Source organism: Zalophus californianus, chromosome 2 (assembly GCF_009762305.2).
Source record: "Zalophus californianus isolate mZalCal1 chromosome 2, mZalCal1.pri.v2, whole genome shotgun sequence".
Classification (NCBI taxonomy): domain Eukaryota; kingdom Metazoa; phylum Chordata; class Mammalia; order Carnivora; family Otariidae; genus Zalophus; species Zalophus californianus.
The window spans coordinates 167,617,166-167,634,252 of NC_045596.1; the positions used below are offsets into that span (position 1 = coordinate 167,617,166).

At 38.3% G+C, this 17,087-nt stretch overlaps 1 protein-coding gene across 1 annotated transcript in view; it reads right to left on the reverse strand.

Annotated features, from left to right (window-relative positions):
• ADAM9 (ADAM metallopeptidase domain 9) overlaps window positions 1–17,087 on the reverse strand; it is a 148,153-nt gene that overhangs the window by 68,856 nt on the left and 62,210 nt on the right. Inside the window, exon 12 of the mRNA XM_027600385.2 lies at window positions 7,193–7,364. Coding sequence (XP_027456186.1) covers window positions 7,193–7,364 — 172 coding nt within the window. The remainder of the gene's footprint in view (window positions 1–7,192; window positions 7,365–17,087) is intronic.

The following is a 17,087-nucleotide window of genomic DNA, read 5'->3' on the forward strand; positions in this document are numbered from 1 at the left end:
GGGTCTCTTCTCTTAAGAACACTAACCCCGTCAGATCATGACCCCATCTTGACAGCATTCACCTTAATTACTTACCTAGAGGCCCCATCTGCAGACACAGCTACCCTGGGGGCTAGGGCTTCAACATATGAATTTGGGGGAGGAGAATACATTCAGTCATAAGTTTAATTATCACGGAGAATTAAGCATCCATCAATGCCTTTCTCCTCATGCTCAAGGTCTGACTTCTCTAATGGGTGTGTCTTCACCTTATGTGGACATTCTTTTTATCTTGCCCGGCTTCTCTCACCTCACTTTAAGCCCCCATGGCTCCCCATCACACCCCCACACACAAATCCCACAACCTCCCACCCGCAGAGACACCTCCTCTATGTTCCAGCTAATGTGTTCAGGTCTGAATTGTTTGAGGGAGGAGGAGGGGAAAAGAATAAGACAGGGGACAGAGGAGGAGGGGAAGAGAGGGGGCCGAGGAGATAAGCTTTCTTTCATTTCTGAAGAATATCTGTCCTACTCTGGAATACTAGGTTGACAGTTTCTTCCACTGAGAACTGTAAATATGTTGTTCTATTGTCTTCTAGCCCTTAGTGTTTCAGGGGGAAAAAATCAGCTGCCATTCATATCTTTGTTCCCCTGTTCTTTATTGGCTTCTTTCATTATTTTCCCTTTATATCAGCATTTTGACTACAGTATACCTAAGTGAATTTTCTTTGTTAATGATTCTGGCGTGGGTTCACTTGGTGTTTTGAAATTGTAAGTCAATGGTCTTCCCTAGATTAGGGGGGTTTTCAGCCATTATTTCTTTTATTTTTTCTTTCATTCTCAGTCTCCTGAAATTTCACTAACAGTTATATTAGACTATTTGATATCTCCTACGTGTCCCTGATTCTCTGTTCATTTTTCTTTTATCTTTTCTATTTGTTCTTTAGATTGGATTATTTCTTTTGATCAGCTTCATGTTCATTGACTCTTCCACCTTATTAGTCTGCTATTAATTCTATCCAGTGAAACTTTCATTTACTGGACTTTTCTATTTGGTTCTTTATTATAATTTACATTCTTTCTAAAATTTTTTATCTCTTTGATCATGAAGACCATATTTTTCTTTAATTCTTTGATGATAAATAGTGGAATACAATTCATAGCAGCTTTATTTCTAATAGCAAAATGTGAGAAAACAACCCAAATGTCCTTTAATGGGTGAATGATTAAGCAAACTCTGCATGGTTAAACAATGGTTAAACAAACTCCAGGCAGGACCTCTGGGCTGGTGGAAATACCAGCATAAACATTATTCCAAGTTCTCTGTAGTAAAATCTATCCAATGGAACAATACTCATAAAAAGGAATGAAATATTAATACATACAACAACTTTAGACTGACCTCAAAGGCATTACATTTAGTGAAAAGTCAGTCTCAAAAGAGTATATATTTTATGACTCCATGTATATGACATTATTGAAATGGCAACACTACAGATAGAGAACAGATTAGAGGTAGCTGGGGTAAGGGGTCAGGGCTGGAGTTGGGGGTGGGTATGAATAGCAACACTACAGATAGAGAACAGATTAGAGGTGCGGGGGGGGAAGGGGTCAGGGCTGGAGTTGGGGGTGGGTATGAATACAAAGAGGTAGCAGCAGGGAGTTTTTTTGTGTGATGATAGAACAGTTCTCTGTGTTAATTGAGGTGGTGTTTACATAAATCAATTAATGGGATAAAATTACACATATATACGCATACACAAATGTGGTTAAAAACGGTGAAAACTGAAAGTCTGTGATCTAGTTAATGCATCAGTGTTAATGTCCTGGTTTTTATATTGCATGAGAGCTACATAAGATGTCACTTTTGGGAGAAACTGGGTGAAAAGACATGGGGCTCTTCGCTCTATTTATGTAACTTCCCATCAGTTTATAATCTTTTCATAATAAAAATGTAAAAATAAATGAACTCTAGGGACACCTGGGTGGATCAGTCAATTAAGCATCTGCCTTCAGCTCAGGTCATGATCCCAGGGTCCTGGGATTGAGCCCTGAATTGGGCTCCCTGCTCAGCAGGGAGTCTGCCTCTCCCTCTCTCCTTGTTTGTGCGCCACCCCCCTCTCTGTCTGCATCAAATAAATAAATAAAAACATTTTTAAAATAAATAAATGAACTCTAATTTAAACCTTGTACCAGACAAAAGAATTAAGTCAAAATCGATTATAGTCCTAAATGTAAACCCTAAAATTAGAAGGCTTCTAGGAGAAAACCTTTGCAACTTTAGATTAGACAAAGATTCCTGAGATATAACACCAAAAAAGCAAAGCCCATAAAAGCATAAATTGGTAAAATGGGCTTTCATCAAAATATAAAGCTTCTAGTCTTCAAAAAACACTGTTAAGGTAATTAAAGATAAGCCAGAGACTGGGAGAAAATATCTGCAAATCTGGATAAAGGACTTATATCCAGAATATACGAAGTACTCCCAAAACTATCCAATTTTCAAAATGGGGAAAAGAGGTGAACAGACACATCATCAAAAAAAGATATACAAACGGCAAATAAGCACATGAAAACATACTCAACATCACTAGTCACTAAGGACATGCAAATTAAAACCTCAGTGAGGTACCACTTCACATTCAAGAGAATGGCTAAACTGAATGATTGACTACATGAAGTGTTGCCAAGGATGTAAAAGAACTAGAACTCTCACACGCTGACAGTGGGGATGTAAAATGGCACAAACACTTTGGAAAACAGTTTGAAAATGTCTTGAAAAGTTATACACCTAACATATGACCCAGTCATTCCACTCCTAGGTATTTACCCAAGAGAAATGAAAACATAAGTCCATATGAAGACTTGTATGCAAGTCTTCCCATATAGCAGCTTTACATGTTAATAGCCAAAAACTGGAAAGAACCCAAATGTACATGAACAGATGAAAAGATAAACCAACGGTACCATATCCATACTACTCAATGATAAACAGCAATAAAAAGGAATGAACTACTGACACAGTAGCAACATGGATGAATCTCAAAATAATTATGCAGAGGGAATGAAGCTAGAGAAAAAAAAAATCATTCCACTTACATGAAATTCTAGGAAATGCACACTAATGTATAATGACAGAAAGGAGATATCAGTGACTGCCTGAGGATGGGAGAACAAAAAGGGATGGAAAGGGCACCTGGGTGGCTCAACTGGTTAGGCGATTGCCCTCGGCTCGGTTCGTGATCCTGGGGGTCCTGGGATTGAGTCCCACATCAGGCTCCCCCTGCTCAGCGGGGAGCCTGCTTCTCCCTTTCCCTCTGCCTGCCACTCCCCCAGCTTGTACTCTCCCTTTGTCAAATGGATAAATAAAATCTTTTTTAAAAGGGGGGGGTGGAAAGAAGGGAGTACCAAGAGTCACAAAGAACTTTTTGGGATAATAATGTGGTTATTACCTTGATCATGACGATGGTTTCACACAAGTATACATGTGTCAAAAATGTATCAACTTGTATACTTTAAGTATATGCAGTTAATTGTTGACCAAGTTTTCACAATTGCACATTTCTTACTCTTTGCTCTGTCCTAACATAGTTAGTAGTTTTTTAGTAAAGCTTCTCTCTTTCCTACAGGCCCCTGAGCTCTGCTTGTCCCTACAGAAAACATGGAGTGTGCCACCCCCTCCCTCCTATCAGCTATTCGTGGAAATCAGCTGACCACAGCAGAACACTTCCATATCAGACCTCACTGGTCATTTCCCCTTGCTTATCCAGCTTCCTCTTAAAAGATTCTGCTTATCAGCTTGCCCTAACCTTGACCCTTTAAAAGAAAAACCTTTTCTTATTTCATTTTAAGATGCTTTCAGATTTCTGAGATCAGAGCATTCTCCCTATTACAATAGTCTTTATTCTGAATAAAGCCTTTCATTATCTAAGTCCAAATTTGGTTTAACACTGTATTCAATTATACTTTAATAAAGCTGCCAAATTGTATTCAAAAACACTATGTAAGACATATGGCTTCAAAAAAGAGTAAAGAATGAGGCAACAAACTATATACACGGGAATTTTGTTTATAAGTACAATTTTAAATGGTTTTATAACAACTGATCATTAGTGGATAAGTTAATGCCCTAGCTTATTTCACGTGGCCCCCCTCAACTAAAGAGCTAATATAAACCCTTTCAATTACAAAAATGCTAAAAGAAATTATGGAGGGGTTATGATGACAATCTTGAAATAAGAGTACTACAAGCAGAGCCAAAATACAAAATTCATTAAATCTTAAGGAAAAAAACTAATAAATCTTCCTTCATTTAAATTTCAAATTTCAGTATAATAAAATACATCCTATGAAAAGCTAAATGTCAAGAGTGAATCCTAAGGCAAACCAAGAAACAGACTCATAACTATAGAGAACAAACTGATGGTTATCAGAGGGAAGAGCGTCGGGGGGATGGGTGAAGTAGGTGATGGGGATTAAGGAGTGTGCTTGGCGTGCTGAGCAGCAGGTGATATATGGAAGTGTTGAATCACTATATGGTACACCTGGAACCAATATTACACTGTATGGTAACTGGAATTTCAATAAAAACTTAAAAAATAAATAAATAAATGAACAGTAAATAAATAAAGGAAATGAAAAGAGAAGAAAAAACGTAAACTAGAAAAAAACTGATAGAACACAAAATGGAAATGAATTAAAAATTATAATTAAAAAGTAAGACTGGGGGAAGAAAAGAGAGAACCCTCATGGAAACTCTGGGTGATGATGACTTGTCAATGTAGTCACCGACTGTAACAAATGTCCCACTGTGCTGCAGGATGTGGACAGTATGGGAGGTTGTATGTGGGGTGGTATATGGGAACTCTTGGTACTTTCCATTCAATCTTTCTGTGACCCTAAAACTTCCCTAAAAGATAAAGTTAACTAATTTTTTAAAAGCTAAATTGTAAGCTACAAAGGAGAAACATTAAAACATATGCAAAACAACAGACTTTGCCCACAGTATGTGAGCTCCTAAAAATCAATTTAAAAGAATGAGTAACCCAACAGAAAAATTGATAAGGGATATAAAATGGTCATTCATACAAAAAAATATGCACATAGTCTATAAGCATATGAAAAGATTAAGAACTGAAACATTATCTTCTTAAAAAAATATTTATTATTCTTTCCTGGAAAGACTATACTGTAGGGGGGCACCAAACGCCACAATAAACTATTGGTAGAAGTGCAAACTGACACAGGCTTTTTGTAGGAAATTTCATAGCCTCTAATAAAATTTAAAAACACATACTCTTCAATTCAGTAATTTTACCCTTGTGTAATTATTTTAGAGAAATACTTGCATACCTGCCTATATATACACGGGATGTGCACAAAGAGGTACTGTTTGCAACAGAAAAATACTAATTACAATAAGTAAATTCCATTAATGAGAGTATGGTTCAAGATATCATAGTATATCCTTAAATGGGAATACCAGTACATCCTTATATGGGAATACTAATCAGCAAATTAAAAGATCATGTCTACATAAGGTAATGACATGGAAAAATCTCCAAGATATATTAATAGAAAACAAAAACAAAAAAACCTCTACATACAACATATTAAGTCTGATATGCAAAAAAAAAATAAAATCCTGGGGCACCTGGGTGGCCCAGATGGTTAAACATCTGCCTTCGGCTCACGTCATGATCCCAGGGTCCTGGGATCGAGCCCCACATCGGGCTCCTGGCTCAGCAGGGAGCCTGCTTCTCCCTCTCCCTCTGCCTCTCCCCCTCCTCATGCTCTCTCTCTCTCTCTCTGTATCTCTGTGTCTCAAATGAATAAATAAAATCTTTAAAATAAAATAAAATAAAACAAAATCCTAAAACAAACCCAACTATTTACAAATGTACATTTTATATATGTGTGTATAAAGGTACAAAGTCTAAAAAGAAACACACTAAACTTTTAAGAATGATTACCAATGCAGAAGGAAGTTTAAAAATTTATGGAGGAAATAATGGTATGAAAGGGGAACTTTGCTTGTACTTACTATTTGAAACTTTTGTACCCAAAAAAATCTGTGGTATTTGAGACGGAAGTGGTATTCTTTCTTAAAGAGTAATTCTGTAGTGTGAAAGTTCAAAATGCAAATATAGACCATTTCAGCAAGTTTGGTACGGAGGTGAACAGTTAGGAGAAAGCAAAAGATTTATAGTATTTAAAGAAGAAAGATCTGAAGAATGCCTGGAAAGGAGAAGAGCCTGGTCACCCGAAGAGTATAAAGTTAATTTAAACCTTGTTAGGGCCTTACTTTCTTCATTTGAAATGAGAATATGAAAAATATCAACCTTTTAGGGTTATTGTGAGGATTTTACCACGCAAAACATTGAGCAGAAGTCCCTGAAAGTCAGCAACGGTGTAATGAAGGCCCGTCACAAGTAAATCATAAAATACATGATGCTGTCTTTCTAGAGCATGAAGTCATCTGGCAAAAGTCAGATATGGTCAGATACGGAAGAAGAAGTACTTGTGGAAAACATTAAGAATATGGTCAAGCTTAAACACTACTAAACAAATTTCTTCAAAATTTAATGCAAGGCCAGGAAGAAAAGGACTTTTACACAGGCCACTTTGAGAGGAGAATGGCTAAGATATATAATAATAATAATAAAGGTGGGCATGGGCTTATGGCACTAAGTGTGCATAACAGGTCTGACAGAGCCAGAGATCAGCAGGCACAGCATTGAAGGTGAATAAAGGGAGAATGCTAACCTAAGTAGCAAGAGTTTTGTTCCTGAAGGACTCTGGAAAATGGATCAGCTTCAATTTATTATTAAAATGAGTCCAACTGAATAAATATTTCTGCAATGGTAGTGCCAGAACAGTGGAAGCTTACAAATAAAGAGCAAACTGAAAAACTGATTAGTTCTTTAAAGTAAATAAATGACCTAATAACCATAACAGAAATGGCAGAAGGTAGCAAAAAATAGAAGAATAAACATAGGGCTTTCCTTGATGTCAAAACAGATGACACCATTAGTTATGTTCTGGGAAGGAAGACATGACCAATCCCAGGCATATATCCCCACAAGCAAAATACCAATCCTCATTTGCCACTAAATTTCACCAACTCCTATGCCAGTTGCCCAAAGCAAGCTATTCCATTTTTTTCCAAATCCTGAGGTAACTTCACAAAGCAAAAATCAAAAATTAAACTGACCTTTGGAGTACCACAGTCACACTCTTCCCCGGGATCCACCAATTTATTACCACAGAAGGGAGCACTATAGGCTTCATCAGGCTTTGGAATATTAAGAAGGCAGTTTCCTCCTTTATTTAAAGTTAACTTCTCAAAGTCCTCTGCACTGCAACTGCTAAAGTTTCTGGAACCTCTATAATAAACATTAAGAAAAAGATCTTATGTCATAGTGATTATTCATTTTGAAATTTTAAATCATGTCCTCAACCAACAGAAAGTGAGTATTTACAATGGCAGAAAATAAACTACCAAAAAATAGAAAAAAATAGAGAGAAATGAGAATAAATATAGTACTTTATTTCAGTTACTACATAATAATTCACTATTTTGGTTATATTATACCTCCATGAAATTATCTTCCAAACATATCAATTACATTAATATATAAAATTGCAAGAAGACCTTAGAAATTATCTGGTCCTATCCAAAATTCAGTTTTATTTACCTTCTATAATAAAAGTTCCTCAAATACTTGACACTAGCTGTATGTTTCACCAATATTTTTCACTCTACAGGATAACATCCTTATGTTCCCCTATCACATACAGGGAGCCATGTGAAAATGACATGAATGGGCGTTCCAGTGAGGATGCATGATAGCCACCAAGAACCAAAATGCACAGTGCAGAATTTTAGCTACAGTCTGAGGCTTAAACCTTATGATAACTCCTGAGAACCATGCTTACTACTCTGAAGGCTAGATGGGCTTCTAGAAATTGTCCACCTTGAGCTATCCATGTGAGATCTGTACAAATGCAATTTTGATTTGTTCTACATGTTGTTGGGGTTTTTTTAGTTATGGGTTTACTCAAAAACTCTAAAATACATTCAGACAGTCCCATTGTCTATTTTCACTTTTGAAGATCAGAGAGAAACATACCCACATCTACACCAAGGATCTTCGAGAAATCCAAGTCCCATTAAAATTTTATCAGGGGAATTTGGTGCCCTGAAAGAATCTCTTTCATCAGTTTGAGCAGTGGTGCCAAGAGTAGCAGTGGAAATGAAAACTGTGTTGCATTATACTTATTAAGGAGGCATCCCTGTCTATGTTGGCTCTTTTGTACATCCAAGGAACCTAAGAAACAGATCCTTTCTGTGAGACTTTGTGTTCTGGATATACATATTACACTCTTCTTTGCTAATTGGCCCAAACTTTCCAGAGAAGTACATAGTCCTGACTCTTGGCTCTTGGAAATGGAAAGAAGTCTGCCTAGACATTTTGGTACCGTTAACTACTATTTGACAAAAAAAGTCTTTGAATGTGGGGTTTTGAAGGATTTTAACAGACTGACCCACAGACAAAGAAAGGTCAATTGTCTGTAACAACAATAAAAAAAAAGCGGGGGTGGGGGGCCAAGGCAATATTTTGGTTCACATAGAAAGAAAAGATCTCCCACAAGTCTATTGACAATAACAAAAAGGCTTGTTTTCAGTATTCTTTTTCTCACCAATCTCTATTAATGATGTTGTGAGGAAGAGTCCTCTTGTACAGTACCATTCATTCAAGTATTTGTTGAACGTTATTATGCACAAGGCACTCTTCTTCTGTGCAAGGGATAAAATGGTGAACGAAGCAGACAAAAATCCTCACCCCTATAAATATGGCATTCTAGTGAGTGAGACAAACTATACACATAGTAAGTAAACTGCAGAGTATACAAAGGTGATTAAGTGCCATGGGGGTAAAAAACGAAGAAGGTGAAGCAGGTGACCGAGGCGGGGCGGCGCGGGGAGCGATAGCAGTCAGGACAGGTACTTCAAACACTGTGACAACCGAATCAGAACTGGATACGTGGGAAAAGAATATCACGCCAGGGAAGAACAGCAAGTGTGAAAGCCTAAGGTAAAAGCCTGCCTGGAGTGTGCAGGGAACAATAAGGAAGCCAGTGGGGTTGGAGTGGGGTGAGTCAGGGAAGGAATGAGTAATGAGAGATGCAGTCGACAAAGGTGAGAACAGGCCATTGTAAGGCTTGACTCTCACAGTAAACTGTGAGAGAAATGAGGAATCTGGGGGGATGATACAATGGAAAGTGAACAGGAGTAACATGATTTGACTTGTGCTTTAATAGGATCACCATGGTTGCTATTTTAAGCAGGAAGAACATATAAGGGGTTCTTGCAGAAATCCACTCAACTGATGATGATGTACCAGCATGACAGCAGTGGAAACAGTAAGGAGTGTTTGTGTTATTTATATGTTTTAAAGGAACAGCACTTAAGATGAGGAATGTGAAAAAAAGGAGAGAAGTCAAGGATGACTCCAACATTTTTTGTGCCAAACTACGAGAAGGAAGGAGTTACCATTAACTGACGTGGAGAAGACTGTGGGTAGAGCAGGTTTTAGGAGAGATAACGGAAGTTTGAGTCTAATAGACATCAGGTGACAATGTCGGAGTAGTAGTATCTAGTAATTATCTCATAAACAAAGGAGACTTCAATCTATTTATTTATTTTTTTTGGTAGGAGACTTCAATTTAAACAGTCTTGTGACTGCTTTTTATTTGCTACTGTTGATCTATATATGGTAAGTATCTTGCCTGCCATGTAGTACACATACAATAATGTTTTCTATAAGAATACATTAATCAGCCAATAGCCACAGAAATTGGGCAGACATATGGTATATTTCTACAATTAAGTCTCTAATTCTAATCTACATAAAGTCTAGCACTTCTTTTTTTTTTTAAAACAGGCTCTTTTTTTATTTTTTTATTTATTTATTTGAGAGAGAGAATGAGAGATAGAGAGCACGAGAGGGAAGAGGGTCAGAGGGAGAACCAGACTCCCCGCTGAGCAGGGAGCCCGATGTGGGACTCAATCCCAGGACTCCAGGATCATGACCTGAGCTGAAGGCAGTAGCTTAACCAACTGAGCCACCCAGGTGCCCTAAAGTCTAGCACTTCTATTGGGGGCGCCTGGGTAGCTCAGTCAGTTAAGCATCTGCTTTCAGCTCAGGTCATGATCCCAGGGTTCTGGGACTGAGCTCCCTATCAGGCTCTCTGCTCAGCAGGGAGTCTGCTTCTCACTCTAACTCTGTCTGCTGCTCTGCCTGCTTGTGTGCTCATGTTCTCTCTCTCTCTCTCTGTCAAATAAATATAATCTTAAAAAAAGAACTACATAAAGTGTACCGCTTCTAAACAGGTTATTTTAATTTTATTTTTATTATGTTATGTTAGTCACCATACAGTACATCATTAGTTTTTGATGTAGTGTTCCATGATTCATAGTTTGTGCATAACACCCAGTGCTCCATGCAGTACGTGCCCTCCTTAATACCCATCACCGGGCTAACCCATCGCCCCACCCCCTCCCCTCTAGAACCCTCAGTTTGTTTCTCAGAGTCCACAGTCTCTCGTGGTTCGTCTCTCCCTCCGATTCCCGCCCCCACCTTCATTTTTCCCTTCCTTCTCCTAATGTCCTCCATGCTATTCCTTAGGTGCCACAAATAAGTGAAACCCTATGATAATTGACTTTCTCTGCTTCAGAAAGTTTCACTTAGCATAATCTCCTCCAGTCCCATCCATGCTGATGTAAAAGTAGGGTATTCATCCTTTCTGATGGCTGAGTAATATTCCACTGTATATATGGACCCCATCTTCTTTATCCATTCATCTGTTGAAGGGTATCTCGGCTCTTTCCACGGTTTGGCTATTGCAGACATTGCTGCTATGAACATTGGGGTGCATATGGCCCTTCTTTTCACTACCTCTGTGTCTTTGGAGTAAATACCCAGGAGTGCAATTGCTGGGTCATAGGGTAGCTCTATTTTTAAATTTTTGAGGAACCTCTACACTGTTTTCCAAAGTGCCTGTACCAACTTGCATTCCCACCAACAGTGTAAGAGGGTTCCCCTTTCTCCACAACCTCTGCAATATTTGTTGTTTTTTTCCCTGTCCATTTTTGCCATTCTAACTGGTGTAAGGTGGTATCTCAATGTGGTTTTGATTTGAAGTTCCCTGGTGGCTAATGATGATGAACATTTTTTCATGTGTCTGTTAGCCATTTCTATGTCTTCTTCAGAGAAGTGTCTTTTCGTATCTTCTGCCCACTTTTTGACTTGATCATTTGTTTTTTGGGTGTTGAGTTTGAGAAGTTCTTTATAGATCTTGGATACCAGCCCTTTATCTGTAGTGTCATTTGCAAATATCTTCTCCCATTCTGTGGGTTGCCTCTTTGTTTTGTGGAGTGCTTCCTTTGCTGTGCAGAAGCTTTTTATCTTGATGAAGTCCCAAAAGTTCATTTTTGCTTTTGTTTCACTAGCTTTTGGAGATGTATCTTGAAAGAAGTTGCTGTGGCCGATGTCAAAGAGGTTACTGCCTATGTTCTCCTCTAGGATTTTGATGGATTCCTGTCTCACATTGAGGTCTTTCATCCATTTTGAGTTTATCTTGGTGTATGGTGCTAGAGAATGGTCGAGTTTCATTCTTCTGCATGTGGCTGTCCAATTTTCCCAGCACCATTTATTGAAGAGACTGGCTTTTTTCCATTGCATGTTTTTTCCTGCTTTGTCAAAGATTATTTGACCACAGAGTTGAGGGTCCATATCTGGGTTCTCTATTCTGTTCCATTGGTCTATATGTCTGTTTTTGTGCCAGTACCATGCTGTCTTGGTGATCACGATTTTGTAATATAGCTTGAAATCGGGCAACGTGATGCCCCCAGCTTTGTTTTTCTTTTTCAACATTTCCTTGGCGATTCAGTCTTTTCTGATTCCATACAAATTTTAGGATTGTTTGTTCCAGCACTTTGAAAAATGTCATTGGAATTTTGATCAGGAGGGCGTTGAAGGTATAGATTGCTCTGGGCAGCATAGACATTTTAACAATGTTTACTCTTCTGATCCATGAGCATGGAAAGTTTACTCATCTTTTTGTGTCTTCTTCAATTTCTTTCATGAATGTTCTGTAGTTCCTAGAGTATAGATCCTTTACCTCTTTGGTTAGGTTTATTCTGAGGTATCTTATGGTTGTTGGTGCCATTGTAAATGGAATTGATTCTCTAATTTCTCTTTCTACAGTTGCATTGTTAGTATATAAGAAAGCAACTGATTTCTGTGCATTGGTTTTGTATCCTGCCACATTACTGAATTGCTGTATGAGTTCTAGTAATTTGGGAGTGGAGTCTTTTGCATTTTCCACGTAAAGTATCATGTCATCTGTGAAGAGAGAGAGTTTGACTTCTTCTTTGCCAATTTGAATACCTTTTATTTCTTTTTGTTGTCTGATTGCTTTTGCTAGGACTTCTAGTACTATGTTGAACAACAGTGGCAAGAGTGGGCATCCTTGTCGTGTTCCTGATCTTAAGGGAAAGGCTCTCAGCTTTTCCCCATTGAGGATGATATTCACTGTTTATGAAATTAAGGAATGTTCCCTCTATCCCTATACTCTGAAGAGTTTTAATCAGGAAAGGATGCTGTATTTTGTCAAATGCTTTTTCCGCATCAATTGAGAGGACCATATGGTTCTTCTCTCTCCTCTTATTAATGTGTTCTATCACACTGATTGATTTGCAAATGTTGAACCACCCTTGCATCCCCAGGATAAATCCCACGTGGTCGTGGTGGATGATCCGTTTAATGTATTTGTTGGATCCTATTAGCTAGGATTTTGTTGAGAATTTTGAAATCAATATTCATCAGGGATATCGGTCTGAAATTCTCCTTTTTGATGGGGTCTTTGCCTGGTTTGGGGATTAAGATAATGCTGGCCTCACAGAATGAGGCTGGAAGCTTTCCTTCTGTTTCTTTTTTTTTTTAAACAGCTTCAGGAGAATAGGTATTATTTCTTCTTTGAATGTTTGGTAGGGAATCCATCAGGTCCTGGACTCCTGTTTTTTGGGAGGTTTTTGATCAGTGCTTCAATCTCGTTAGTGGTTATTGGCCTATTCAGGTTGTCAGTTGTTTCCTGTTTCAGTCTTGGTAGTACATAGGTTTCCACTAAGGCATCCATTTCTTCCAGTAAACAGGTTATTTTTTAAAATAAGTTTCTTAGTTAGCAGTTGGAACACATTTTCTCATAGATACAATGGCTAAAATGTTTGATCCTAAAGCAACCCATTAAAAAAAATTTTAAAAGCTGTTTTACCACAATGGAGTTCACTATAGTACTGAAAAGGATTAAGAAAATCAGAAGCGTTTCTGGTACTTTTTACCTGATGGAGATAGTAACAAACATCCCCATATTTCTCTTCAGTAAGGCTCTAGGGGCCACAATGAAGATATTTTTCCCCTAGTCATCCCTAGATAGCACCTACAGTAATAAGGATGATCTTTCTCCTAATACTTGGCTTGAATAGCAACTAAAGTATTCTTATTCTCTACATATCACCCTGGGTGCTAGGATATTAATTTAAAGCATCTCCTCATCTCTTTTCTCACATCTTAGGTACGTTTTCCGAAACTGCATCAAAAGGAGATAGATGTGACCGACAGTAATGAAAACAGCCTACCAGAATATGACCAAAAAAAAAGACAACTATCATTTAGAACATTCTTTCTATGAGTAATCTGGAAATACAGAACACAGTTCCACCATTACTATCCTAAACCTCACAGCCAGAGTAGGAAGTCCTAACAGAGGGCTCTAAATGATGGCAATTAATTAGATTTTTTTTTAAAGATTAAATTTATTTATTTCACACAGAGAGAGAAAGTGAGATTTTTTTTTTTTTAGAGTGCCCTATGGCACCTGGATGGCTCGTCATTTGAGCCACCGACTCTTGGTTTCGGGTCAGGTCAGCATCCTGAGATTGAGCCCCATATCAGGCTCCACGCTCAGTGTCGAATTTGCCTGAGATTCTCTCTCCCTCTCCCTCATCCCCTCCCCCTGCTCACTCGCACCCTTGTCTGCTCTCTCTAAATTAATTAATTATTTTTTAAAAATGAGTGTCCTGATTATGGAGGCTTTCTGAACTAGTTGGCACTGAAGGGTATGGTTAAGAAAGCCATTTCTCCAGAAAGGTACCTCCCAGGAGGAGCACCTCACACTTCCAGGAATCCAAGAGCAGTATGTGAGAAAAATATTACCAGCCCCTACCAAATACCTTAGTAATAACAAAAATCGCATTACAAAGTTAGATTATCCACTTTTTAAACAGAACTGGCTCCAAATGACTGAGTTATCTAGGGAAAAATGTCAAATGTCTATATATCACTTGCATCTAAAAAAAAAGGCCTAATTTATAATGAACATTCAATTAATATTTACTACACAGCATATGAAGTAGAAGGTGGGAAATCTATCCTTGAAAAAAGATTTAATACCACCAAAGATAACATAATCATTCTTCTCAAGTTATTCTTAGCAAAAATTGTTCAAATACACTAACCAACACATTACCAAAATATAACATGAAGACACAAAATACCAAAAACCACTCAAAAAAAAATTAAAAGAAACTATGAGTGGGGGAAAAAAAAAACAGGTACAATCCAATAAAGCCTCCAGACACTAGAATTATCAAACAATAACCGAAAACACCCTGCTTACTATGGTCAGGGAGAAAAATGACAAGCTGAGAAAAATTTCAGCAGCGAAATAAAATTCACAATAGTAATATGGCATGTATGAAAAAAACTAGATAGAAATTTGGGAAATGAAACATCATAAGCAAAATTAAGAATTCAATGGATAGGTTTAGCAACAGACTAAATACAAATAAAGATAGGCTCAATGAATTAGAAGATGTAAGAAGAGATTACCCAGAAAGAAACATAAAATGATAGAAAATATCTAAGAAAGATGGGAGACCAGATTTTGTGAGGTCTTACACAAGTTACCTAGAATCACAGAAGGATAGCAAACATGCAGAGATACTATGCACAGACACAATATGTAAAGAAGCAGTATGTGAAAACATAATGGCTGAGAATTTATCACAATTTATGAAAACTATCAAACTTCAAACTTTAAAACTCAAAAAAAAAAAAAAAATCCTAGGCAGGTATATCAGTGTGTGTGCATGCTATTTTTTTTTCTTTCCACAACTTCAATAAACTTAAGAAAAAAACTTGAAACTTAAAAAAAATCTAAAAACTATGAAAATAGCCAAAAAGTAGATAAATCCACTTCAATAGAGTAACATTTTAGTGACAGCTGACATCAACAGCAACATGGAGCCCAAAAGAAAATGGAATAATACCAATATGCTGAGAGAAAATAACTGATAACTAGAATTCTATATTCAACAAAGATGTCCTCAAGAATGAAAGAGAGGAGGGAGGATTTAAGATGGTGGAGTAGTAGGGGGACCCTGAGCATGCCTCCTCCCTCAAACACAGCTAGATTAACATCCAATTATTTTGATCAACTAGGAAAATAATCTGAGGATTGAGGAAACAGTCTGCACAGTTGGACAGAATGTGGCAGATGTAAGGTTCTGAGCTGTGAATTGGGGGAAGAGAAAAGCCTTGGGGCTACGAAGGAGAGGGAACCCTCTTCACAGAGCAAAGTCAGGGAGAGGGAGAGAGCAAGAAAGAATGCAGCAGGTAGGGAGCACACACTGGGAGAGATTGCTGCCCTCCCCGGAGTACATCTGGAAGAGAAAATTTTGCCTCTCTAAGAACAAAAGGCCAGCTGGGAGCCACTCAATAGCTGTGTGGGCAGAGGGCAGATAACCTTATAGCAGCTTTTCGCTATCTGCCACAATAGATTCAAGCCTCTGTGTAACTGCTTTTCTCAGACAGAATGGAATAGGGGACTGATTCTCCCGCAAATGACAGATATCCTGGTTGCAGCTTTTCACTGTGCGTCACGGTAAACTCTAGCCTCGACTGCGCACTGTGCGACTGCTTTTCTAGGACAGGTCAGAGCTCCGTAAGGTTCTCCTGGCGGGGAGCGGGGTGTGGAATGGGTCCCCTTAAAACTTGGGAGTTTTGAGTCCCAGCCACCGGCCAAAGATAAAATACAAGAGATGTGTGACGTGGGGCACGCTGAAGGCCCAGGAACAGCCAGGTTAAGGGCAGGGAACTGAAGAAAACCCAGGACACAGGAGATTATTTGCTCTTCTGAGACAGTCTCTGGAACAGCAGTGGCCAGAAGTTCCCCTCCCTGGGGACGAGAGGATGAGGTGACACGATATTCTTTCCCCTCCACCAGTCCTCCCTCCTCCCACCCACCAACATGGTTGAACTTCATAGAGAAACACAGCACGTCCAGTGAAGGCTGGAGTCCCCTACACTAAGCCTGACACCCCTGTGCTTGGCAGGGGCATCATTACAAGGGCAAGTCATCCTGTGAACCAGCCCAGCAGGCCTCTCAATCAGAAGACCAACAGAGGTACCCAACATGTACCAAGTATACTGCTTAAAGGGTGCTCCAAAACACGAGCTTCTGGTGGAAATAGGAACAGGCTTGCTTCTTTCTTTTTTTCTTAGTTTTTAAATTTTTAAATTTTTTATTTTTCTATTTATTTTTTATCTTTTATTTTATATATATTTTTCTTTTTTTTCTCTTTATCTTTTTTTTGGTATCAGCCTTTTAATTCTTTGTTCATTTGTTGGTTTCTGTGTTTCTTTCTCTTATTTTTTGGATCAGGCTTTTTTCTTTTCTTTCTATTCTTTTCTTCTTTCCTTACACTTTTAACTTCCTTCTTTCTTATTCTTTGGAATAAGGCTTATAGTTTTTTGTCTCTTTGTTTGCATTTTTGTTCCTTTTCCATTTCTCTAGTCTTGGATCAGACTTTTTTTTTTTTTCCTTTCTTTTCTTTTCCAGGTTTATCTTAACAAACAAATCAGGGGCACCTTGGTGGTTCAGTCATTAAGCGTCTGTCTTTGGCTCAGGTCATGATCCCACGGTCCTGGGATCGAGTCCCACATCGGGCTCCCTGCTTGGCAGGAAGCCTACTTCTCCCTCTC